Source organism: Rhipicephalus microplus, chromosome X (assembly GCF_043290135.1).
Source record: "Rhipicephalus microplus isolate Deutch F79 chromosome X, USDA_Rmic, whole genome shotgun sequence".
NCBI classification, from domain to species: Eukaryota; Metazoa; Arthropoda; class Arachnida; order Ixodida; family Ixodidae; genus Rhipicephalus; species Rhipicephalus microplus.
This window is the reverse complement of record NC_134710.1, coordinates 168779332-168804420: the sequence shown is the minus strand read 5'-3', so window position 1 is coordinate 168804420 and position 25089 is coordinate 168779332. Positions and strand designations below refer to the sequence as shown.

At 42.3% G+C, this 25089-nt stretch overlaps 1 protein-coding gene across 3 annotated transcripts in view; it reads left to right on the top strand.

The window, feature by feature from the left end:
* LOC119177133 (lipid scramblase CLPTM1L) overlaps positions 1–18364 on the top strand; it is a 106093-nt gene extending 87729 nt beyond the window's left edge. For all 3 annotated transcript variants that reach the window (XM_037428522.2, XM_037428521.2, XM_037428520.2), the window contains exons 14-16: positions 7651–7751; positions 8921–9036; positions 17597–18364. In XM_037428522.2, coding sequence (XP_037284419.2) covers positions 7651–7751; positions 8921–9036; positions 17597–17678 — 299 coding nt within the window. In that variant the 3' untranslated portion in view covers positions 17679–18364. The remainder of the gene's footprint in view (positions 1–7650; positions 7752–8920; positions 9037–17596) is intronic.
* Positions 18365–25089: the final 6725 nt, after the last annotated feature.

Sequence of the window (25089 nt, the reverse complement as noted above, 5' to 3'; positions counted from 1 at the left end):
GACTCAATTTTTTTTTCCCACGTACAATAACGTAACGAATTAGAATACAACATAAAGTTGGCTCCTTGAGCTCACTCTGGACGAGAGCGCTCAGCCCCGGTCGTGATGAGGTCAAAATTTTGCCCCGAATCGCCAGCGAGAAACCGAAGGGTTGAGAAGGTACTAGCTAGAACGCACTGCTCAATGCACCTGCATTAGCGTTTAGCTTTCCCTCTTTTTTTTTTGATAGCGAACGTCAAAGTTGCGCTGTGGAGCAACATGCTCCACCTCAGTAACCGGCCACTTTTAGGCGACGATACCTATGCGGCACCAAGAGCGGCTCACACTTGCGACGTTGCACAGGGGAACAACAATACGGCTTGCTACGGATTGACTCCTCACCGCTTAGCTCGATATCATGTTCGATCAACCTCGTGTTTCCGGGGCGGTCCAAAAACACGTCTTCAAACACCAAAACAATCTTTCTCGGGTCCTCCTTTTGGACTTCACTTAACCTAGGCTCTAGGTTTATCTGCTCCCAGATTACCTCCGATTCCCTTTCGATTGCCTCACTAGAACTAAAAATTTCCGCTCCCTCTTCCTCTGAAGCATTCAACAGCTGATTTACGACTGCTTTCAAGTTGTAAATTTTGTCCGGCCGCCTTCCTAATTTCACTTCATAATTTGTATCGCAAGGCTTCGATAATACTTTGGCGGGCCCTTCCCAATCAACATCAAGCTTGTTCCTTTTGGACGGCTGCAGCAGCATTACCTGATTATCAACTTCAAAAGCGCGTTTCTTCACCGATTTCTCGTAGTGCTCCTTCGACAGCACTTGTGCCGGGTTTTTGTGGCTTTCCACTAGCGCTTCAATCGAGAGGTCCTCACGCTGCTCTCGAATGAGCGCCTCTCGATCAACTCTCGGCAGCTCGCTCCAACTTTCCGCTACAGGCGAGAGCGTTGCAGCCCTCTCGCTCTGATTCAATGGCGCCATGTCGTCTCCCCCTACGCATACCGCGCCGGTCGCTTCGGCGACGGGCCGCTCGCGTGACTGCTCACATGACTCACGCGAAACATTTCCTTTCTGGGGTTCCGTCGAGCCGCCGAAAAGGTCACTTGAGAGTTCACCACATTGAACAAGGTCAAGCTTCCGCGAAAGCTTTCGCGCTTGCGATCGCGTGAGGGCCATGCACGCAAAGTTGGGGAAGAACGATGTGCCCTGCTCTTTGAGAAGCTGCTCTGAGTTGTTGGAGAAAAGATAAGGAAAACGATCGTTTAGCGCGGCAGACACAGCCGCTTCGGTGCGAAGCTTACCGAACGGGCCTTCAATGACAACGGTGGTGATTGGTAAGCGCACACTCTGCTCCTCGGCGACTTGCCTGATCCACGCGCATTCTCCTGTAAAGTCATCCAGAGACACCAATGAAGGATGGGCAACGTCCATGGTTGCCGCTGAGTCTCTAAGTGCTCGGCACGTTTTCGCATTCACCCTAGTTTCTTGGAGATACGGCTCCAACAACCGCATGTTTTTTTCTGATTCTCGGATTGTTGCAAAGGCAAACTTTTCCTGACAGTTTCTCGCGATGTGTCCTTCCTTTTTGCAGTTGTAGCAGATTAGCGGCTTCCGTGATTCAAATGCCCGTGTGGTAGAAACCTCACTCGATTTCTCCGCTTCCTTTTGCCCTTCCCCTAAAGTGTTATTCGTAAGAGACGGGTCCTTCTTGAAATTACGGTGCGGAACGGGTTTCCGTTGATCAGGTTTCCTTGAAAAGCCCTCTTTCCTTTCATCCTTTTCAACGCGCACTGCCCTGCTATGCAACTTTCGGCGAGTATAATACTCCTCAGCTAACTCAGCTGCCTTGTTTAACTGTACTTCCCCAAGTCTGTCCTGCAGCCAAAGTTTGACATCCTCCTCGATGCAGCGGTAGAATTGCTCCAATGCAACGTATTCCACCACTTTATCGCGGTCGTCATACACACCTTCGCCCTTGAGCCATTCAATCAAATCGGCTTTAAGACGAAACGCGAAGTCAACGTGTGACTCATTCCCCTTTCTAGCATAACGGAACCTTTGCCTGAAAGCCTCGGGTGATAACTTATAACGTCTCAAGAGCACTTCCTTAACCTCGTCATAGCTCTCAAACGCTTCCCTAGACAAGCAAGTTACCGCGTCGGACACTTCGCCGGGAAGAAGAGCTAACAGGTTTTGCACCCAAAGAGACCGCTCCAAAGCGTTTCGCTCACAGACGTGTTCAAACTTGACGAGATACTTCGCCATGTCCTCGCCTACTACGAACGGTGGCAGTTGGTCCCGCATTCTAAAACCGCTGACCTGAATCGTCGGAGAAGCTACGCTAGGCGCCTGCGAACACTGTAGGATTGCCAATTCTATTCGTTTCAACTCGAGGCGCTCCTGTCTCTCGGCCTCCTCGCGACGTTCGCGCCTTTCAGCTTCTTCGCGAGCTTCGCGAGCTTCGCGCCTTTCAGCTTCTTCGTGAGCTTCTCGCCTTTCAGCCTCCTCACGTTCACGAGCTTCTCGCCCTTCAGCCTCCTCGCGGCGTGCTTTGATATCCACCCAGGCCTCATCGACTTCCTCAGCCGACACTCCCTCATGCTTCATGATCTCAAGGATCGCTTGCTTTCGTTTCGCACGGCCCAAAGTAATGCCGAGTTCCTCACAAATTTCGATGAGTTCCTTCACTTTAAGGTTCTCCATCGTTCACACTAGCCTCTTGCTGTTTGCCCCTGTTAAGAATCTACTTGCCGTACCCACTATAAGCCTACTAGCAAGACGCGCAAGCAATTTTTCACACTCCCGTGTTTACCCCCTCTGCATTAACTTTGGTTTCAAAGCGCTGCGACTTGGCTTGAAACGATCAAAGCTCACTTCAATGCTTCACACAGCCCTTCTCTAAACTACTACAACCTGAGCTAGAGTAGTCTGGTGAACTGAGGGGAAAACATCAGGCACTCACCGCATCGATGTCGCTGACGCCCGCCGATCCCGCAGCTGCCAACCACTGTTGCGGAGCGCACCTCCGACGACGTTACGAAGGGTGCCTCGAATCTCTCCGCTGCAACCACTGTTTCGAAAGACGGCGACGCCAACACGGTCCCGAAGGCGCCACTGCTTCGAACTCCGCCGGAAAGGTCACCTGCCGTTTGGTAGCGTAGGTTTCTCAGCTCGCGACTGCTTCTGCGCAAAGCTGATAGACGAGCGGACGAGACGACAGTGAGTTTAAACAAGGTTTATGTACAGCATATATACAGAGGCGTTACAAATTCGGCACTGGGGCCGACAAAGACTCGAAGAGCCGAGCTCTTCTCTCTAACACACAGCTCTACTCTCAAATGGGTCTCTGTCAAAGGGGTCTCTCTCGACGCGCCGCAGGGCTTCTTATATATGCCCCGGGTCCAACCCAAACGTCCAACCCGAAGCGCCGCTGGTCGCGAGGTCAGAATCCTCCAATGAGGTCGCCGCTGGGCCGCGTCCTTCTTTCTCCTCAAATCTGGAGAGGCTGCGGCTGCAGGTGGCTGCACCCAAGGACGAGTGACGTCGCAAGGCATTGCGTCAGACCCGCCAGACAGGAAGGCGCCAGTTGTTTACTCGACGGGCTCGCTTGCGGAGATGACTCAGTGCACGTGCACGCCAGAAAGGCGCCGTTGAGTTGTTGATCGCGTCAGGCGGGCGACGCGGGCTGGCCTTGACACAGATTGCCTTTTTCAGAGGCACGGACGTTCGCTGTCGACTCGCAGGCATAACAGGAGTTACAAAGATTTGTCACACGCTGCAATCGCATGCTCTCGTTCGACGAAAGCCTTGGAAGCTAAGCAGGGAGGGATGAGAGGGGCAAACAAAAGACGTCACGCGTGCCTCCTGACCTTGAGCACTTTTTTTTTCTTTGAATACGTGGCTTTTTCAGTGCGATCACGTGCGCGCGGTTGGACAAGTGACAGCCTTTTGCGGCGAGCTCTGTAACGACTGAGCGCGCCATGTTCAAATCAGCCAATAGCTGATAGATGGGCTTACTACGAGTGATTTTTGGGCTTATTGCTTGATTTGTCAAGAGAAAAGAAATAAATTTTTAGCTGACTTTGACAATACATTGTGAATTCCAGGACGTGTGTTACGCTATAATATTTAGCTCGCGTGTTGTTGGGAGCTTCTACTCCCAATCGGCAGCGCTTTCCGACCATGCTCAAAAAGTGTTGCAGGGCTCCTTTAATATCGCAGACCTTTTAAAAAGTTCGCATATATTCAGGGACAACAGCTGTAGTGAATAATTTTGACAGCAAAAGCAAGGACAGCCAAATGAACAAAAATATGGTTGGTGCATGCTGTGAAGTGAGCTTTATTGGAACAGACCACCATGCTATGACAGCTCTCAAGGCGTGCTACAACAGGGGCTCTTCTCCTGCTGAAATGAGGTCCACACAACTTTTCTCTTGACTGCTTGAGAAGTGATACTCTGCGGAACTTCCTTATGCCCATTCATCCCAAAAGACCCATTTATGATATTGCGAAATGGTGCCTTCATGAGATAGTGGGACTGTGTTTTCGCACTTTTTGAAAACACTCACAAGAGTTGTTCTCAGAAGAACTAGTGGCTTGATTTTTATTAAATTTATTTTAAACTATTTCTTGGTAGTACACTCAAACCTTATTATAACTAACTTGCATCTGCACGACTATTTTTCGTTTACTTCGTTATAACCGACATTTCATTATATCCTGGTACATTTTATCGAGACTACTGCACAGCCAGTTATTATATCATCATTTAAAAAATATAGGGGAACCTACAAAAGGTTGAAGAACCCCTGGAGTTTGAAGTTTCCGAAGTCCTCCACTACGGCGTCTCTCATAATCGTATGATGGTTTTGAGACATTAAAGATCATATGATGGTCTTGGGACATTAAAGGGACACTAAAGAGCAAAACGCTTATTCTTGTATAAAGTACAATTTCACAATCCGGGAAACACCATTCTTACCGCGACATGACACTTGGTAAGCGAGAAAACATATGAAAAAAAAAAACTGCAGGTGGAGACGCCACCTTGAGATTCCTGCACCAAACACTGCGACGTGTGGGGTCTTGAAATGGCGAGCAAGCGCCACGCTCTTGGAGTGAAACGACACAGTAGACGCGGTCGGTACAAACCAAACAACAACATACATTTATTTAACTAATTTAGAATGACGATATCATCCGCCTAATTGATACATTAATCGTTATCAACACGCTGGGACATCCGTACACAATATTACCATACACTCCATAACAATTACAATAACACAACAAACACACAATAAAAATACTCAAGGCGGCGTCGCCAACGCTTGACTTACCACGAGGGCCCCCGTCACGCAGCCTGCGGTGCTACGCACCGGGGACCCATGCTAGAAGCAACCGTTTGTGGCAACCGCCACGTGCGCAAGAAGACTCGCTCAACTCTCGCCGGTGCTACACCATGATGATGATCATTGTGGTGATCAACGCAAACACAACGCCACCTATTGCCCGGTGGTTGTAACCCGAAATGCAGCTTTTGGGCGGGACACGTGCGTCACGCAGCACAAACATTTTTACAGGGGGTGTCAGCACCCCCACAGACGTCATAAATTTTTGAAGGCGTCAACCTGGTCCTACGTAGCTTGTAATCGATAAAATTGAAGTACGTTGTAATATGTTGGTGCCATAGATTTAGCTATGAAGTTTCAAAAAATTTCATCGAACCAATGTTGCGAGAATACGAAAAATACATTGTAGAATTTCTTACTTCATGCACGGAGATTACGGCATCAAATCTAAAAATGGAACTTCAATCTTGATTTTCTCCGCTTATAATGAACCTATGACAGAGAAAAATTATGACATTAGAGTTCTCAGAGTGCAGTTTGTCAATCTAAAACAATTCATAATTTCTCTTTAGTGTCCCTTTAAACCCCAGCAGTTATTGTTATTTTTACTTCAGTTTATTTTTTGTTTGCTTGTTGTTTACTGGAAAGGCAATCATAGATTAACCATTAAGGATCTGTGAATATTTAAATATAGATGAAACAAACAAAAAAACGGTTTTCAAATATTGGATCAGATATAAAATAATTAGCCATGATTATGTACACTACAGGAATAAGGCCTCTCTCAATGATTTCTAACCCACTCTGTTCTTTTCAGATTTGTTAATTTTACCTGTGCAAATTTCTTAATTTCCTTGCTCTGGCTAATGCTTCCCCATCCTTGGCCACTTGTGTTTCATTATATTTTGCAAAATTAGAAGTAATGACAGCTTTCGTTACTCTTAGGCTGCAGCACAATGAAGACACTTTTGGTAATGCTTTCTTTACAAAGTATCATGTAGAAAAATTTACTGCTTGACATGTTTACGAGGTGAGAACTCCTCCAGTGCTTTAAAGGGCCACTGACATACGATTTCAAGTGCAAGATGGCTCCTTAATTTGATTGCTCGTTATGCACAAGCATTTTTGACCAAATGTGTGGCGTCCATCACTTGTAAGTTTATTTTATTTTGCGAGCAAACAATGCACAAAAGCTCAATAGGGTACTTGGCACCCAGCGACATCGACATTAATAGGACTTGTTTGGTGTGTCCTATAGCATTCTGAGTGACGATGTATTAGTAGTGATGCCATCAACGATCCAAATGTTCTTATCGTGACACCGACTGGTGCCAACACCTGGAAGCGCTTTCACTCCTATTGGCTCTCCTCAGTCCTCATGCCTATCTTCATTGTGCTCTTTTGAAGGATTGTTGTGTGCTCATCAGTCAGCATATGGGGGTCAGTGTGAGCTGGAGTTGTGTTGTTTATAGCGCGGAAAAAGCTGAAAGAGGGTGTTTCATTATACTTATGGCACATGCCAACACAACTAAAAGCTATCAAAGTGTGGTAGCGTATGGATAAATACCATTACTAAGTAACATGCACGTAGTGTTTATAGAGAATTTTACCTTGTCCATAAACTACTTTGCGTTAGCATGATACTGGATCATAGCAGCAGCTAAAGTGATATGTGGGGCCATCTGGCAGTGCACGACAGTAATGTACGAGCCAGGCCACTCGCAATAATAGGTTTATGGGCCGCGTGCTTGAGACCCGTGCTCTCCTCTGCAGTGTCCTGAAAGGAATATGTAGGCTGTCACCGTTTTACATATGCTTATGCGTGAACATTGCACGAATGTTTCAATGGAATCACTAAGTGCACACAGTGGTCCACTGTTAAAAGGAACACCGGAGGGTGTGGCGGTGGCTGCAGTGATTTTCGGGCAGGCGCTGTGCATGCTGTAAGCCGTACTTTTTCGTCATCCACTATCAACTGCTTCGACGCTGTGAATAGTTGCAAAGCCAATCATTTATTCAACAAAAGAGCGCCACTCACGGCACACACTGTACTTGTGCGAAACTCTGCAACTGCTAGTCGGTGAAGGTGGTGCCACACGCTCCAAAGTTTCTTTTAACAGTGGACCGCTGAATACACCAGTGGCCTAGCATTTACTTCACGCAATGCTGTGATTCTAGTACAAAGGAGTAAAAAAAAATTAAGAGTAGAAGTGATAATGTGTGTATTTGTGTGTGAATGTGTGCCCACATGCATTTTGCATCGCTCATATATTTTTCTGTTTGTATCTACCTTTGTGTCTGCTGCAGGAGTGTATGCCTTTGGGTTTCTGTTCATGCTGCCTCAGCTATTTCTCAACTATAAGCTGAAGTCAGTGGCTCACCTGCCTTGGAAAGTGTTCATGTATAAGGTAAGATAGCTCTCCTTTTGAGCAGTGCTGGTTTATGTTGGAAAAATATTCTACTTTGCATTTGCAATATTTTCACCTTGAAAATCAATGAACACTCACCCTGTCCATTCAACTTTATCCAAATGATTGGTAGGTAACAGTTAATGTCATGGTTATACTTAATTATATTTCATCTTAAAATATAGTGTAATATCCTAGTTTTAACAGTTTGCAGCATAAGGTAATATGTACCAACATCTTAATGTGCAACTAACTCTCAGGATATATTTCAAGACCATGCTGTTTCTGATAAAAAAAAAAAAAAGTAATGAAACATGCAGAGCAGTACAAATTTGTGAACACTTTGCTATTGCCAATATTTCTTCACCACTGCAAAGGAAAAAGAACTGAAAAAAAAAAACAATGAATTGTGCCATTTAACTTTGGTTAAAACATTTAAAATTAATTTTTATGTGATTTTGTACCTCATGATAGGATTTTTAGCTCATTTTTTAATTGGTCCTTTTGACTAGGAAGGTCATAACTGTCTTTCATATTTAGTCTTACAGAGATTATGGCTACGGTTTGGCTGAATGGCTCTGACTTAGTTATGTGACAAGGGAATAGTATTTTAAAAGAAGGTGGTTCCACCATTCTTCCAAATGTTCTGAAAAGCCCTCCCTCACTGAAAAGTTTCATGAGGCAGCTTATGAAATGTGGAGAATCGGTGAAGAATTACAGCACAGAAATCAACGGGGGGAAAAGAGGCACATGAAATAGACAAATGCAATGCCGACTTTCAAGAAAATGTTTGTTTTGCTGGTGCTCAGCTATTTTTACCGCACACCTGGCAAAACAAGAACATTGCACCAGTGCACTGATTCCACTTGTATTGCTATTGCACCCTGGTATTTGTATCTAGGTAGGTCAGCTTTTTCTCTCACAAGACTACTTATTGGCAGCCAACAGACTCAAGTGTGTTATCATGGCAGCATTGATAATTTCTCTTGTAAGGGTTGGCTTGCAAGGAATGTGTTGTACTGTTGTATGGCATATGAGCGCAGCGCCTCTTGAAAATATAACATATTAAAGAAGGTGCCCAAGAAAAAAGTTATTGCAAAAATCTCTTCAGCTTCACTGCTCCGCTGCTAATCTGTTTCTCTCTCTCTTTTTTTTTTTTTTTGTTGCAGGCATTTAATACTTTCATTGATGACCTCTTTGCATTCCTCATTACAATGCCGACAGCTCATAGGGTGGCTTGCTTCAGAGACGATGCAGTATTTCTAGTCTATTTATACCAGAGATGGTAAGTGTTTGAAATCTCTGTAATGATATCCTACGAAAACTGGTAGATTTCCTGGTTGAGTTTTCTATATGGTTATAAAAAAAATTCAAATTATTTTTTTACTTTCGACCTGTTCACAATTATTGAAGTGCAGTGCACAAAATGAAGTGCCTTGCTCGTTGGGCAGCATTTGTTAGCATCTCATAAAGTGAGTGTTTTCATTTTGCCACTGTGTTGATTTGTTGAAGGCAAATATACAAAAAAAAAAACGAGACAGCCACAAGAAATATTGAAATCAAAAGGACAAGGGTTTTTGGCAATACTTAGACCGGCTATGAATCTTCATTCACAGTCAATCGCTGGAGATGTTTCTGTGCCATTATGCCTTCTTCTTTTCACCTCTTACAAAGAAAAAAAGTACACCTGGGAGTGAAAGGGCCTCAACTAGACTCTTTTTTTTTCTTTTATGTCTTTTATCTGCAAAGGCATTCATACTGAGTTCCTATGTAAGAACAGTCGCATCTAGGAAATGTGATCATTATCAAGCAGCAGAGTGTGTTGCATTTTGCATTTTTTTGTTTTTTACTTTTTGACACTTGTGTATTTGAGTTCTGTCACTAAACAAGGATAATACTAGATGTTTTGTATGTTCACCCCTTGCAAAACCAGGTATTAATGGTCGTGTCTAGGTACATGTTAGAACTACCATGCAAAAAGCATAAGAACAGCTGTTGTACTTGCTGAGGAATTGTGGCAAGTTTATTAAAGGGCCAGTAAACAACCTCACAACTGTAAATTTCTAATGGTGAAATAACTGCACACTTTTACTATGTAGACAGGCTGCCAAAAGAACATTGTGAATAAGTGCTGTAATAAGGAAGTTACAAGGTTTAGAGAAAAAAAAATTGCACATCAATTCTCTCTGCGGGCAACCATGGTGGAATGTGAAAGCATCGCGGGGGGTGTGCATCAAGTTTCCGTTTTTCTTATGCGGCTTATGAGATGTTGGTTGTAGAGGCGTTTGAATTGCCGCTTGCCGACGCTGACATTTACATTCAGCTTCCCGAGCTTTCCTCTGCTTCCCGGCTGTGACCCTGCTGCTGCAACTACCGCCAACATTGACTTTGTTCATGCCGTTTCGCACAGTTATGCACAGAGAGAGAATGATGGAAGCACAGTGAACACACGCTTTTGCTGTAGCTTTAAGATCCGCTTGCCGGCGTTGTCGTTTACGTTCAGCTTTGCGAGCATTCATAGCACCATTGCGAAGGAGAGTGCAACGGGAGGTTGGGCACACAGCTGTGACAGAGAGAGAGAAACGGGGGAGGATAAACAAAGCCGAGGCAGCCCTCACGCCACCTCCTCCCCCCACCTTCTTGCACCTCCTTGCGCTCACGCGAGGAGGTGGAAGAAGGTGGGGGGAGGAGGTGGCGTCAGGGCTGCCTCGGCTTTGTTCTCGCTCATCCTTTCCACTCTTTTTTAACTTCGGAAAGGGGTAAACATAGTCCTTTGTCGTGACTACACCCACTTCATCAACATAATGCGACAGAAGCAATATGTCATAGGTGCACAGCCAATGACCAGGTAAAGCTTCCCCCACGTGAGCTCCTGTCTTGGGGGGGGGGGGGGGGAGGAGTGCAGTCAAGAAGGACCCTTCTTTTAGCCGTGTAGTAGTGAGACACCTCTTTATCTCGGAGGCTTTCATTCTAGCAACGTTGCTTTTCTCGGTAGTCTTGGGCTCTACAAAATCGCAGAAGGCAGCATAGGAAAATGAAAATGCGGACTGCTTGGCCAAAACTGCTTTACCACAGGGCCAAGGTGCCATTTCGTAATGCAAAACACCAATTGACAAGCTCAGGGGTGTGTAATGGGCAATATTTTGTTACTGCACTGACAAGGAGGATTGGTCATTCAAAGGAAAGAAGTATGAAAATTGTTTTTCGAAAAGGGAGTCTGTGCAATGCACATCACTAAGAACATGCCACAGGCCTATGTAAGGATGGCTAAATTTGCATATGTCAAAGAAGTGGGGTGCTGCCTGTTCACTCTATTGGTATAGTATCATAAAATTAGCGATCACTAATAAAACTGATTTACTGATCACTAATTAAATTGATGGTATAGCTGTTTAGAAGGATGATTGTGTGGGAGGGTTAATGTAGGTTTCCAGGACCTGAAATATCATTACAGTAGACTTGCGATAATTCAAACTCTGATAATTCATACTTTCGGTTACCTTAAACAAAATTCAATTTTTTTGTTGGCCTTCTATTTTTCATTGTATTTAAAACCCTCTTAATTCAAACTCCATCATTCAGTTAATTCACACTTTTGCTTGTCCATACCAGAAAATACCTGCTGCTTTCCCACTACTATTTAAAAATGTGTGTGCTTATTAAACCCTAACAGTCTAAAAATGAAAAATAAGCACCTGAGGCCTTCAAGGAAAAAGGTTTTGCAAATAAATGTTTGAAACGAAGCACGCGCATGGTAAACCGTGATGCTTCTCAACTGGTATAGAGAGCTTTGTGCTGAAGGCACATACCTATGAATTCAGAGTTTGAATTATCGCGACTCTACTTTAGCTGCTAATTCTCTAACAATGACTTCTTGTTTCATTTCCTTTTTTGTAAGAGTTTTGACCTCTTCCTCAATGCAACATTTTTTTTCTAATCTTTTTACTCCTGAAGGCACATACCTATAGCAATGAAGCAGTTGGCAATTCACGATTTCTTTAAACGGTCTGATCGGCAGTAAATGGCCAATAAACTTGTGGACCTTACACCTCTGCTTTCTGTTCACTGCATGCAGCTAGGGTTTAAAAATAACTAAAATTTCCAAATGTGTTGAAATCGGTGCCTAATCATAATGTGTGGTGTCACCTCACCCAGAGTCATCTATCTGAGAACTTCTGATAATTCAAACTTCTTGATAATTCATACAAAATTCAGAGGTCTCTTCGAGTTTCAATTAACAAGATTTGACTGTATTTTCACTTCTATGTAAATTGTCCATTGTTTCTCCCATTTGCCATCTTTTTTTTTTTCTAACCACGCCTGCAAGATTTTAAAGATGTGCTTTCTATTAGCTGATGTGCACTGCTGCGCTGCTTAATTAACTGTGACCAAACCTGCCCGTCAAACCAGTTTGACTCGAGAATAGATTTTAATCAAACCAGTCTGTCAGATCAGTTTTATTCTAGTTTTATCGGCATTGTATGCATAGAGAGGTGCCCCAGCTATAAAATTCAGTGATGCTTTCAATTTCATGTCTAAAGATTCTAGCTAGTGTTTTGAATGTAGCAAAGGTCACATGCCCAGCTTGTAAAAGGCGCAGCAGATTAACAATCAGTTGGTTGTTTGCAACTCTTTTCTACAAAATACATTCCAATTTATTCTGTTAAAAAAACTAAAAAGCTTAAGAGGTGAATCATCCCACACTCTTCTCCTGTGCACATATTGTGCATGACTGATTAGCTTGGTACTATAAGGTTGTGTAGCCCCGCCGCCGTGGTGTAATGGTTAAGGTACTCGGCTGCTGACCTGCAGGTCGCGGGGTCGAATCCCAGCTGCATTTCCGATGGAGGCCGAAATGTTGTAAACCCGTGTGCTCAGATTTGGGTGCACGTTCAAGAACACCAAGTGGTCGAAATTTCTGGAGCCCTCCACTACGGCGTCTTTCATAACCATATGGTGGTTTTGGAATGTTAAACCCTACATATCATTAGAAGGTTGTGTAAGGTGATAGGTACAACTAATACCCGTCACACGGCAAATCCAATGTCATTTACAATAAATGTTCGTTTAAAATGCCATTTGTTTGCTATCACATGAGGAAACTGATTTCATTCATTGAAAACTACATTTCCTCTTAAATAAGTTCACAAGACACATACGCACTCGATTTTGGACTGAATGTGAAGCCTCAACGCCATGCACCTTTTAGGGAAATGGCTATTAAAGGGACACTAAATTCAACTATTAAGTTGACGTTGATTGTTGAAATGGTGGTCTAGAAACCTCGTAGTGTTACTTTTGTGCCGAGGAAGGGCCTATTTTGGAATAAAATCGCGTTTTAGTGGTCCGCATCGGTTAGCGCACCTCAAGTTACCCGCCTCGAGAAGCGGACCGACCAGTTCATCTCACGTCACTGTTGCCGTGCACAAGGTTGCCCGGCTTTACTGCGCTAGTAGCAGCAGACCGAAAGCAGTGGGAGCCACAGCAGCAAAAACGGTCGTTGATCAATTTCCCTCCATTAGCTCCGAGATCGCAGACGCCTTTGTTTCAACTGCACCCTGCTAGATGGCACCACCTGTCCCATGTAACCACGCGAAAATTGAATTTTTGAACCATTCGCGCAATTCGCCACAGTAACGCCCGGCGGTTATTTTTTCCCATGTATAAAACAGAAATGAACAAGCAGCATTTTATGCGTCTCTTGATGCACAAAAAGTTCTTTATTTAGTGCAGTTAGATCGATTACTAGTGATTAATTGTTGGCGGTCCGTCTGATGTCATCGGGATCATTTTAAAAATGCCCTACTGCGGCGTTTGTGTTCTTGTGCATTTACCTTAATTTCTCGGTAAGTAAGCCACTGTTGTTGATAATATTGTCATTTTAGGTGTTGTCATACATTGAGCTTTCACTCTGGCATAAATTGTTTTTTGACTTCACTGTCCCTTTAACCTGTGTATATGTAACTTTTGTAATTTGTAAATGTCTTACTCTTTTCTAGATCAACTTATTACGAGATTGACGGCGTAATAGCACGCGTGAAAGTTTCTAAAAAAAAGCTGCTCTCAACTATATTGGCTAGACCCCAGCCATGTGCTCTGCTGTCATTGTTGCCTGTATCGTGGGTGTTGTTCATGTGGTTGCACATGTTTTGGTGATCAAATCTGGTGCAAGTGTTTGGAGACTACACAAATTAGCTGCTGCCATTTTTTTTTTTGTGCAGCTGGGGTGTCGGTCATTCTTCCACTCTTCGGTTTACTGTACTCTCACACCTGATGATATTATCAGTCATGTTGACTTTCAATGAACTCTGGGATTGACTTCGTTCGTGTTGTGCAACTGTAGCAAGTTGTGTAAAACTACTGCGTTTCTATCGTAGGAGCACTTTTTTAGTGACAAAGTATTATTTTTGAGGATACAAGAATGTTACACACAAGTTTTAACAAATTTTTACTTTTCCTGAAGTCATAGCTCAGGAGGGTTAAGGTCATGGTCATCATTTTAAAATGATATATTTGTTTTCGTGTGACAACAGGCACCTGGTAAAAGTTAAATGTCATTCGTTGTAAATCATGTTAGATTTGACGTGTGACAGGGGTATATTATAACGTTGATGTCGTTTATTATAGCTCCATAAAATCAAATTTATCTGCTAACAGTAAAGTCAAACAGCATAAATATACTTAAGCAAAAATTCTGACAGTTAGAATGGAGGCTAAAAGAGCTGTACACAAAATTCAACTGCTTAGCATTCCTTAACATTATTCTAAAAATTTGTCATTTCTATCTATCAATTGTAACTTGTGCTGAAATATTCAGAGACAGCAATTCTCTTATTTTTACTATGACAGGGCTGCTGTCTGCAAAAGGCAACTTGAAATTAATTTGTATTCATGTTTTATATTGAATTCTTGTCGTAGTCTTCCTTCATAAATGCTACATGTATAATTGTATTAGTTTGAGCAGGGTTATACAGATTGTTTGTATTTCAGAAGTATTGTTTGTATTTCAGAAATAGTAGTAAATACAAAGGTTAAATACAAGTATAATAAGCTCCTGTTAAGACGAACTTTGGACGAATTCTTGCTTAAGACAAACAACACGGGAGTGTTTGTTTGGTTTCCCATAGAATCAATGCAAAAAAAAAACCTGCTTTAGACAAACCACGTTACAGCCCTCTTCTGTTAAGACAAACTATCACAGTGGCTGATAATGATGGGTATTCGGCGCAACGAACATTGAAAGTCTTGATGGGGACATTCAGGCGAACAATAGAAAGCAAAACAAAAAATAGAGAGACTTCCTGGCACAAAGACTGAAAGCAAATCGAAAGCAAATTGTGGCGTGGAGGGAGAAAGTGAGTTGAGTGGAAAAGAAAGGTCAGCGCATATAGCTGGCACCTCCCCCATCCCTAGCATGTAAGTGGAGAAAGGGTCGGCTTTATCAGCAAAGAAAGCAACAAAAAGAGTTGGTCCTTTTGTGTTGTCCTCACGTTCTTTAGTTTACCAACTGGAGTACAGTGTATAACAGAACACAAGAGCTTGGCTAGAGGGGAAAATGCAAGTTAAAAGGGGCGAAAAAAAGCCAAATGAATGTAAAAATGGGAACAAAGATTGTCTGTGCATTATAATCACATGAAATCAGAAGCACATATGCGGCACCAGCGCTTCCATCAGAGGAGTCAAATGCATTGTCAGCACCTGAGCACATGTTGTGGTCAGTTTGCGTTGTTTTGCATAGGGCCTGTGCACTTCGTATCTGTTCCTTTGTGAGCCAATTGTGATGCTCCTTTTCACTATGAATGTACACGACAAAGGAAGGTCAGTTTGTGCACTAAATATAGCTGTGTCATGTCTTTTAAAAATAAAACTATAGTCTTTCTTGAGGTACTTCGACGCAAAATTTTTTGTATGTCTGTCTGTACATTTGTCTGTTTGTCTGTCTTAACGATACCCCAAACAACCCCAAGCAATACCTCAAATGGCCAACCCCGTCGGCAGCGCCCACCAATGTTGCTCAAGCTTCAGCGTTCATACTTGTGAAATTGTCACTTGAAAATCAATTATTGCGCGTATATGAGGCACCATAACAACACGTCAATATTTTGTATGTTTGTCTTTATACTAGAGACGGCACACATAAGTAATTCTAAGGACCGTAGCGTTAATCACGCTGCACTGACAGTGCAATGCGATGCTCAAAAAGGCAAGTGTTTCCAACACTTTGCTAAGACGACACGGTGGTGGCACCTGCCCATCGCTTTGCGTTCTACACCTTATTGGCTCCGAGACAGGCGCGCATCTTTCTCCGTGGGCACGAACACCTTCCTTCGTTTTATAATAAAATAACTGCCAGATGGCGCTCGTGTATAATGTGCCTCGATGCACTTGTTCGCCTTCGCTGCACGTATCGAGACTCTCTAAGCCAGCGTTTCCAGAATACAATTTACCGATTTTCTCGTGCAGAACATCATATAAGCGTTTTGTTCACTCTCTCCACACGCAAGACTATCGTCTTTTGATGACATTTGCAGTGAAACATGCAGATACGGGGCCAATGTTTTTTTGTGTGCCCAAGGCTTGCGATCGTAAGTAGCGTAAACAGAGATCTTCAGCTGCATGTCGTTCAGGAAAAGTTACTGCGGGCTGAAAATAAGAAGATATCTGAACCTTAAAGAAAAGCTTGCAGACATTTATAAGCAACTTGGCATGTATTGGCTTTGCCAAGGTAGTGGTATGAAATGGAGGCGTATCCAAAAGTGATAGCAAAGCAGGTAAGAGCCTCTCAGAAGGTGAACAGTCAGAAGAAAAAATTTTCCATGCTTTGAAGGAAAATTGTGCTTCTCTGCTCCTTTTTATCTTTTTCTAATCATCAATATAGGTTTGTGCTATAGTTTTATTGTTAAAATGTGATAGCAATTTATTTATGAGCATATTTACAATAAACTCGCAAAATCAAGTACTCTTTATGTTAGTCTAAATTCTCTACTGTAAAGCATATCTTCTATCAATCTGAGCCAAATAAATGTTTTTTCTTGTTGCTTTCATTCCCATTGTAAGTATACTTCATCCAGTGTTTTCAAGAAACATATTTGAGTATACTTGGCCTGTTAGCAGTTGGTTTTTCGGGGCACTTCTGATAAAACAAACTTCTAATAAGACAAACAGATGATCATACTTCCTTCGAGTTTGTCTTAAACGGAGTCTACTGTGATATTAAATATGAATACAAAGTTAGTCTAAGTTATACAAGTTCGAAGTCATGCTTACTTGACTGGCTAATGAAAAGTGGCTTTCATACAGTGTGAAGTGGTACTAAATGGAAAGCCATTATTTTTATGGTGCTGCTTGAGTGTATGAGAGTGTTCATCTGCCAGGAGAATTGTTATCGTAGTTTTTTCTTTCATATATTTTAGTGAGCATGAGTTCTAGATATTGTTTGTATCGTGAATGGCTAGGTGCTGTATTGCATAGCTTATCCAGCTCACTAGATTTACCTGTTAGCCTAAAACAGTGCATAGTTTGGCCTTTTCATGCATAGCAGTTAAAATTGACAGTAATACAGGACAACCAGCACTACAAGGCATGATTGGGGTATACCAATTGGTACTAGCATGCTACAACGTATGGGCAATTCAAAGTACAATAGCTGACGTTATATTGTGAACAAACCATGTATATAGTGCTTTTCCACGACGTAGTCCATACAGCTTCAACAGATACCATTGTTCTGCCCATTCTTTTGGCACTTATGCAATGTTAGCATAGTTGTGTCTAATTGCTCCATGAATTGTAATGCATGCATATCTTAAATCTGATTATGTGTGTCTCCTTTTATTTGCTGGCAGGCTCTATCCTGTGGATAAAAGCCGTGTGAATGAATTCGGGGAGAGCTTTGACAAATCACCAGAGAAGCCGAAAAATCAGTGAGCCGTCTTGCATCCACTGTGCACCGACTATAAGCCTGCAAAATAGTCCGGGGACCCACACAATTCCATATGTTGTGTTATCTGACATCATGGGACTCTCCACATAGCACTTCTCCTAAGCCAGAGCACACTTTTTCATTGCAGTGTGTTGTCTGCTTTCTGGCCGCACCTTAACATTGGTTTTGCTGATTTTGCTTTTTAAATTGTCATGTATGGTAGTAGGTTTGTGGAAAGAAATATTGCTGTGCATACGGGCTTAATAATTTCATTATCACGTGAGGAAGATTGGCCATTAAGCTTTATTAAATTTTTTGGTAAGTAGTAAGTAATTAGTTACGTACTTGTTGTTGTAAGGATGAGCTGTTTTTTTCCTAATAATTCAGTATTTTGTAAGCAAAATAACAGAGGTTGTGTCAAAGATTTGTATACAGTACAGTAAGTGTACCAGTATCATTGACATTGCCAGGGAGGAGTGGGTTCAACCTCTCCCTGAAATTTTTTTTTTACACTTATTGCATGTATATATTGCATACTCGTGCATGTGCGCACTCATATGAAAGTTTACAGATATCACCTTCTACATCCTCTCCTTCCCTTCTTTAGAGTAAAATTATTCTGAAAAGGCAATACAGTTTCTCCAAATGCCCGTGTCGCAGTTTAGTTAAAAAGAAAAAAAAAAGAGAAGGCTGGACATTCTAGTAATCATGATAAATGTGTCACATGCAGTTTTATATCTGGAAATCATTAATTGAAATACTTGAATTATTAGCCCTTATTTGAAGTGAAACAGCGTGGGTGTCTTAATCTTGCAAAAAAGAAAGAGTTGGTTGAACTAGTTTTTGTGATGTAGGATTATCAAGAGCAAGTGCCTATACAATTTAGACTAAACATCATCTATCAGTATCGATATAGAGGGGTTGTAAGACTTCTTGGTTGCCTGCCAAAATAGAGTGCATTTACATTTACACTGGCACTTGAAAATTTTTGTCTTTCAGCATGCTATTATTTTTGTTTACGAAACTTGGATTTTGGAAGTTCCTTGGTGTGGTAAACTGAAGTGGAGTAATAAAATGAATTGTTTTTCACTGTTGACTCATTTGTACGTATGGTTTCACTAGGGTAAATTTAGACATGTTTTTTGGGTTGCGCCAGAGCCAATTTCTACAACATTAACGCCGATTTCTGCATTTGCGATGATTTCCTGGGCACACAAAAGAAAGTAAAACGTCCGAGGAGCCTGTTTTTCGGCATTATATCCAACCAATGATACTATCTGGCAGTTAAGCCAAGGAAAGCATGGGGGACATTAGCTGTGGTTTCTTAAATGTAGTGTAATGATTCTCACTGATTTGAAAGGAATTCAAGTAAAGGAAAAACCACCCTTTCGGTCCGCAGGATCCGAAACCAAATCTATCAAATTACGCGTTCAATGCTCATGTGCCCTGGGACGTTTTCTGGCAAAAAAAAGAAAGGAAAAAGAAAGAATGAGTATCCACACTCGCCTGGGCTATGAGTGGCGCTGGCTAACATTCTCAAGTAATAAGCACACATAAGTACCCTACCAAAAAGTGGACCAGAAAATGACCATTGTAACTCAAATGGTTCAGCATTAATTGCACAATTCAAATGTTATGGGTTTGAATTCCACTGACTGAAGGGGTGATATTTCGCCCACTTTTAATTCCTTTCAACTTATGTGAGAGTTGTTACATTATACTTAAGAAGACACAAATATTATTCCCATACTTTTTTTTCCCTAGCTTATTTGTCTGTCGGTTCCATTGATTCTTCTGAGTGGTGATCTACACATAATGTTTAAGTATGATGCTGCAGCTCTTTAATTATTTGTATAAAGGACGACTGAACTTACAATGGCTGTCGTCGTTCGTGGAAGAAAGCTGGTGAGGTGACTGAAAATGAACACTGGCTGAATTTTTTTGCGAGGAAAATTGGCATAGGAAACATTACATTCTTTTGAGATAAGAACAAGAATGCTTGTTAGTGTTTTTGAAAGGTAAACATACAAATCAGGACTCAAGGTGAAATAAAATGCACACCACGAATGTCGTTTTTGTTACTGGTAGGGTGCACTTTTCTATTCTTTCAGTAATGCAAGTCCCCTCTGGAATGATATACAACTGAGCTGTTGGCTCGTAGCTTATATCAGTTGGACCAGTGGAATTGAAAACATGGAATTAAGAAGACACAAGCAAAGAAATCACTGTTGTCCGTTTTCACTTAAGTTTTCAATTAATTTGGATAAACTTGACCAGATTGCTCAATTTTCATTCATGATTACACCACGATTAGCCCAGCCACTATGGCATTTCACTACTGAGCATAAGTTAGTAGTTTCAATTTTGGGTGCAGTGGCCAGATTTTAATGGGATTGAAAATGCACAAATGCGCATTTAGTACTTGGGTAGATTTATTTGCTTGTTGAAGTGCCTCCCATGGGCGAAATTGCTTTTTTTTTTCCCTGTAGCCAATCTTGGTAAAGCAACTGTGTAGTCAGTCCCCTAGTGTGCTGACCTTATTGTCTATTTTTGGTCTTGTTTTTTTCAAATGTTCATTTATTTGCTCATTGGCGAGAGCAGCAATTTGCATATTGCACATGACCTAAATTTGGTCCAGGGGCTCCTGAACTTCCACTGCCATTGTTTAATTATTTTATTCTGTAATGCCCAATGTAAGGTACGTTAGGTTACACCGAGCTTGATGCTCCGAAATTCTGACTTAACGCAAGACCCAAAGTCTTTGGTATGTTAGAGCAAGATCATGCAGGCATTTCACTTTCCAAATGTTTAACTGCCATAATGTGGTTCACCAAACAATCTGCCCAGTCTCGCTGCGCTGATGTTCAGTGACGAAAGCATGGTGCATCCTGGTAAATCTGAGAAGGCAAGAGTACATATTAAAGGCAAGGTGCTTGCGCGACCCCATTCCCTGGCATAAAGTTTGTTTGGGGACATTCAAGCTTATCATTCACTAAATTTTAAATTGCAGCTTGAGTTGCAGGCAGACGAAAAAAATTATTGAATTGACACTAGCAAAACTGGATAAGAAGCATGCATGTCACCAAGTTGCAATCAAACATAGGTAACAAGTTAAAATGCTGTTTTAGGTCAAAGCTGCTGTGTCGGCATTCAGGTAGGAAACGATAAAACGGGGGGAGGGGTTCGATGTAATGCTGAGGGCTGTGGGCTGCCGACCCCTGCTATAAACCGACCATTTTTCAGGAGTACGACTATGCTACATCACTGCAAGAAAGTAACAATTTAAAGAACATTCACATGCACCTATCTGGGCTTTTCCTGTATCTTCACATGTGATGCCAACAAACTACTGCATGTGACAGCACCGAAGTAAGAAAAAACGCCAGGCCTGCGCGGAAGGTGCAGCACAGTCGCAGCGAAAGCTAGAAGAGTGGCCTTTCAGAGCCTTTTCTCATTGGGTAACTGCTGCAAGCACACTTGCTGGGTACCCACTGCAGCATTAATATTCATAATTTCTGGATAGTAGGCCGGCATTTGTTATGCTATCCTTCGTCATTCTTCTGGGAAGCGTGATATCTGCTAAACACTTGCAAGGAATTTTGTGCCAGTTGTTCATGCAGTGGCTGACGATGAGGAATTACGCCTGAAGTGGATATGCAGCACAGTTAATAGGCGATCAAGAACAAGCTTTTGTAATGGGTTGGGGTATTGTACAACGCACTCGTTATGCTATTCGCAATGTGTGACACCTGGTTGTTCCTTTGCTGTTCTAAAACGCTTTATTACTTATATTAACGCGATTCTTTTCCCTGAATCAAGCCTGCTTAAGGCAACTTTGCGAACAAGTCCCAAACATTGGCGTGGCTCAGTTGTAGAATACTGGGCTGGCACGCAGCAGACCCGGGTTCAAGCCCCACTTTGTCCTTGGTGTTTTTCATTTACTGAGTTTTCTTTCTTTCGATACTGGTTACGGATACCAGCGGTGGCTGTCAACTACGGCGCTACGCGTGACCCTGTTTTCTGATCTCATAACAGCTTTCACTGTAATATGCCAATTCGGTAGTTCACAACCTGACATGCTAGGAACTACTTGTCTTCTGAGAATCAAGATGAGTTCTACAATTGTGTTCCACTGAACCTATTTGGAAGCTTTCATTCATATCACTGTGCATGGAGGCTAGTTAGGTGTGGACGATTTCTTCTAGCTGGTGCGTTGACGCAACCAACAGCTTTAACTGCACTCTCGAGAGCTGGTAAGAATGTGCAATAAGGAAAAGTGCTTACAGGGAGTGCAATAAAGGCGAATGAGAAACTGTGGCAGCTGCGTATTTTCTAATATGTCTGTGTGTTACTACAGCATCATTTGAAAATTTTATTGTGACTGCACTTTCATAGTAGACTGGAGCAAATTTTCATAGTAGACTGGAGCTAATTTTCAAACTCCAAGGGGTCTAGAGTCCTTTTTACTGGAGTTAACCAACTGCGCCTCGTGAGCAGTTGGCTGGTTAAACAAGTCCAATTGGTGTGGGAAAACTGGCTCTGTATGGAGCTTAAATCAAAAACAAAACATTAAGCATGCCCAAACATTTCACTATATTTCCGCTGCCAGACACGTCCTAGAGATGTTGGCTTATCTATAAAAGTACAGTTCTTGAATAAACAAAGGAATAACATTCCCAGGATGTGCTTATTCCTCCTAGGCTGAAAAATAATCTGTAATGTACCTGAAGCAATATTTAGCTAACCATAATCTCGCTGTAATTGAAGGAAACTCTGGGAACCAATATTTTTATTTATTACATACATTGCGAATGGACTTTAGTGTCATAGTTTTACTAGCAGAAAAGCTCAGCAAGTACGTTTCAATCATGGATGAGGGAAAAATTTCTTCATCCATGAGATGAGAAGACATGTGAGCATCTACTGGAAATGTTGGTGTTGGCAGAAACGGACCTACAACCATACATACACCCTACGCTAGACTGACAAAACGTTCAAAATCGAAAGAAGCCAGTGATTTACCATACTTCGCCGAAAAATTCCCATTCCGGGACATACTTTTTTTTTATTTTGAGCATTTTTTCTTATATACGTTGACAAAATTCCCACACATGTAAGTAGTTGGTGAGCACCTGTGCTCCTGCACAGAGAGCGCCCGGAGTGAACTTGAAATCGCCCCACAAAAGTACCCCGCACATCCACCTCTCTGAAGTCGGGTCTACTGGCACAAGTAGTACTTGAGCAGGAGGTCCATGTACGCTGAAAGCGGGCGGCGACAACCAGCACAAGAATCGCAGCGTGGGCGGCGAGGGTGACAACAGCTCGCGCTCGGCCCATCTGCTTAGGGTGGTTGGTTGGACCCTTAGAGGAATGGCTCAACCCACCACGGGGTATCGTTGCCATGAATCGCGCGGCCGCGCGTGGCAGTGGTATTTCGGAGGGGGAAAGGGGAGATGCCTAAATATTTTTTTTTATATGAACGAAAAGCTTAGTTGTGATAAAAGGCAATTATGAATTGTTTAAAAATGAAAAATTAAAAATCAATAAAAGTACAGTAAAGATTATATGAAATAGACTAATGACAAAAATAAGTAATGAGTATGTACTTGTGAGATTAGCATTGTAGCCGTTTTCATTCTTTTATATAGTTATATATCGCTCTATATATGTCCCTGTATCAATGGCCTAGCACCGAAGTCCCTAGGGAGAGTAGTACCGTTTTGCTCAAGCCCGTGTTTTTGAAAAGCTGGTGCTAGAAATTTTCGCCTTAAATTTTGATACCTCGGCATTAACGGAAGCATCTGTGGCTTATCTGTAGGCTATTGAGATGGTCTTCGAGAAACCCATTCAAATATTTTATCAGCAAAAGTTTAGCATTTTTAAGAAATATATCATCAAACTCTATTTTTACCGTAGGATTCCGTACCTGTGAGAAACTCGCATCACGGATTTTTACCCCTAATGGCTCTAAGAGTTTTTTCACATAAACTATTTGAGGTCGACGTAGTTGCGACCACTCACAATAAAAAAATATGGAAGGCTCGCTTATAAACATATTGTGAGCGTCTCTGTTGGGAGGCATAGATGTTCAGAAATGTTTAAACAGTCAATATGCGAAACCTGGTTTGTAGTGAGGGCAGATATGCTTCATGATAAAGAATATTAGTAGCGACAAACTTAGGGAGGCCTAAACATAGGCGCAATGCCTGACGTTCTATAGAAAGAAGAGGACGTAACTTATAAGCGAGTCCTCCACAGAACAACACACATCCAAACTTTAATATTGGGCGGACATACATGCAATATGTCATCAACAAAGCTCTTCGACCACTGCTGATGCGCTTGAGCAACCCAATCGCACATAATGCCTTAGACGCAATATACTCAATTAAGATTTTTTAGTATATATAATACCCAAGCATTTTAATGAGTCGACCTGTGGAATGAAGTCCTGTCCATACATCAATGCTATTCTCACAGGAGAACTCAATGGAAATGCAAGAAGAGCAATTTTCTTAACATTAAGGGCCATGCGCAGGTCACTAAGCCATACTTCAATAGCATCTAAATATGATTGTAAAATGTTGTACAAGGAGTGTGTGTCATTGGAAGCTGAAAAAAAAAATGCTATATCGTCCGCGTATACATATACTTACACTTTATCGTGAGTATGGATAGCGCTTAATATTATATTGAATAAAATGGGGGAAAGAACGTATCCATGAGGACCTCCCCTAGACTGTTTCAATTTCAAGGGCTGTTTTCAATGGTCGCTGAAAGCGGGCGGCGACAACTGGCACAATAATCGCAGCTCGCGCTCGGCCCTTCTGCTTCGGGTGGTGGCCCACTACGGCATACTGTTTTTCTTCCTCCGTACGTGGAGACAAATTTCAAGGGCTATTCTTGCGTGCTACATGCTCCAGAACCGACTGCAGAAGACAAAGTACCACTGTGACCGCTATGTATCGGTTCTCATAAAATGAATTTAATCATTCTTGAAACAGGGTTGTTCTCTCGTCTCCATCATTGTCCCGTGTTGCTCCACTTAAAAACAACGTAGGAAGAAGTTTTTCTGGGAGTCCTCCGAGGAAAAACCAAAAACCATGAGAGCAATGAAATGACACAAAGCCGGACCAGTATGGTAGAAAGCGAAGCCAGCGACAGAACACCTACTGAGCCAACCCACAGAGAAGCGCCTAGTGGTGATGATGATGACGTAAATTGAAGATTTTTATGACCGCGCAAAAATTTACTAAGTTTCCTGCTTTTATTATTGACTAAAAATTATTATTACATTTAAGAATATACGCTTCTGCGCAAAGCAGAGAGCCTAAATATTTGGCTCACAACTCGCTGTGCATTGCCGCTGAGGTTAGCGAGTTCACATGCTGGGAACGTTGGGATTTCGCTTGTAAC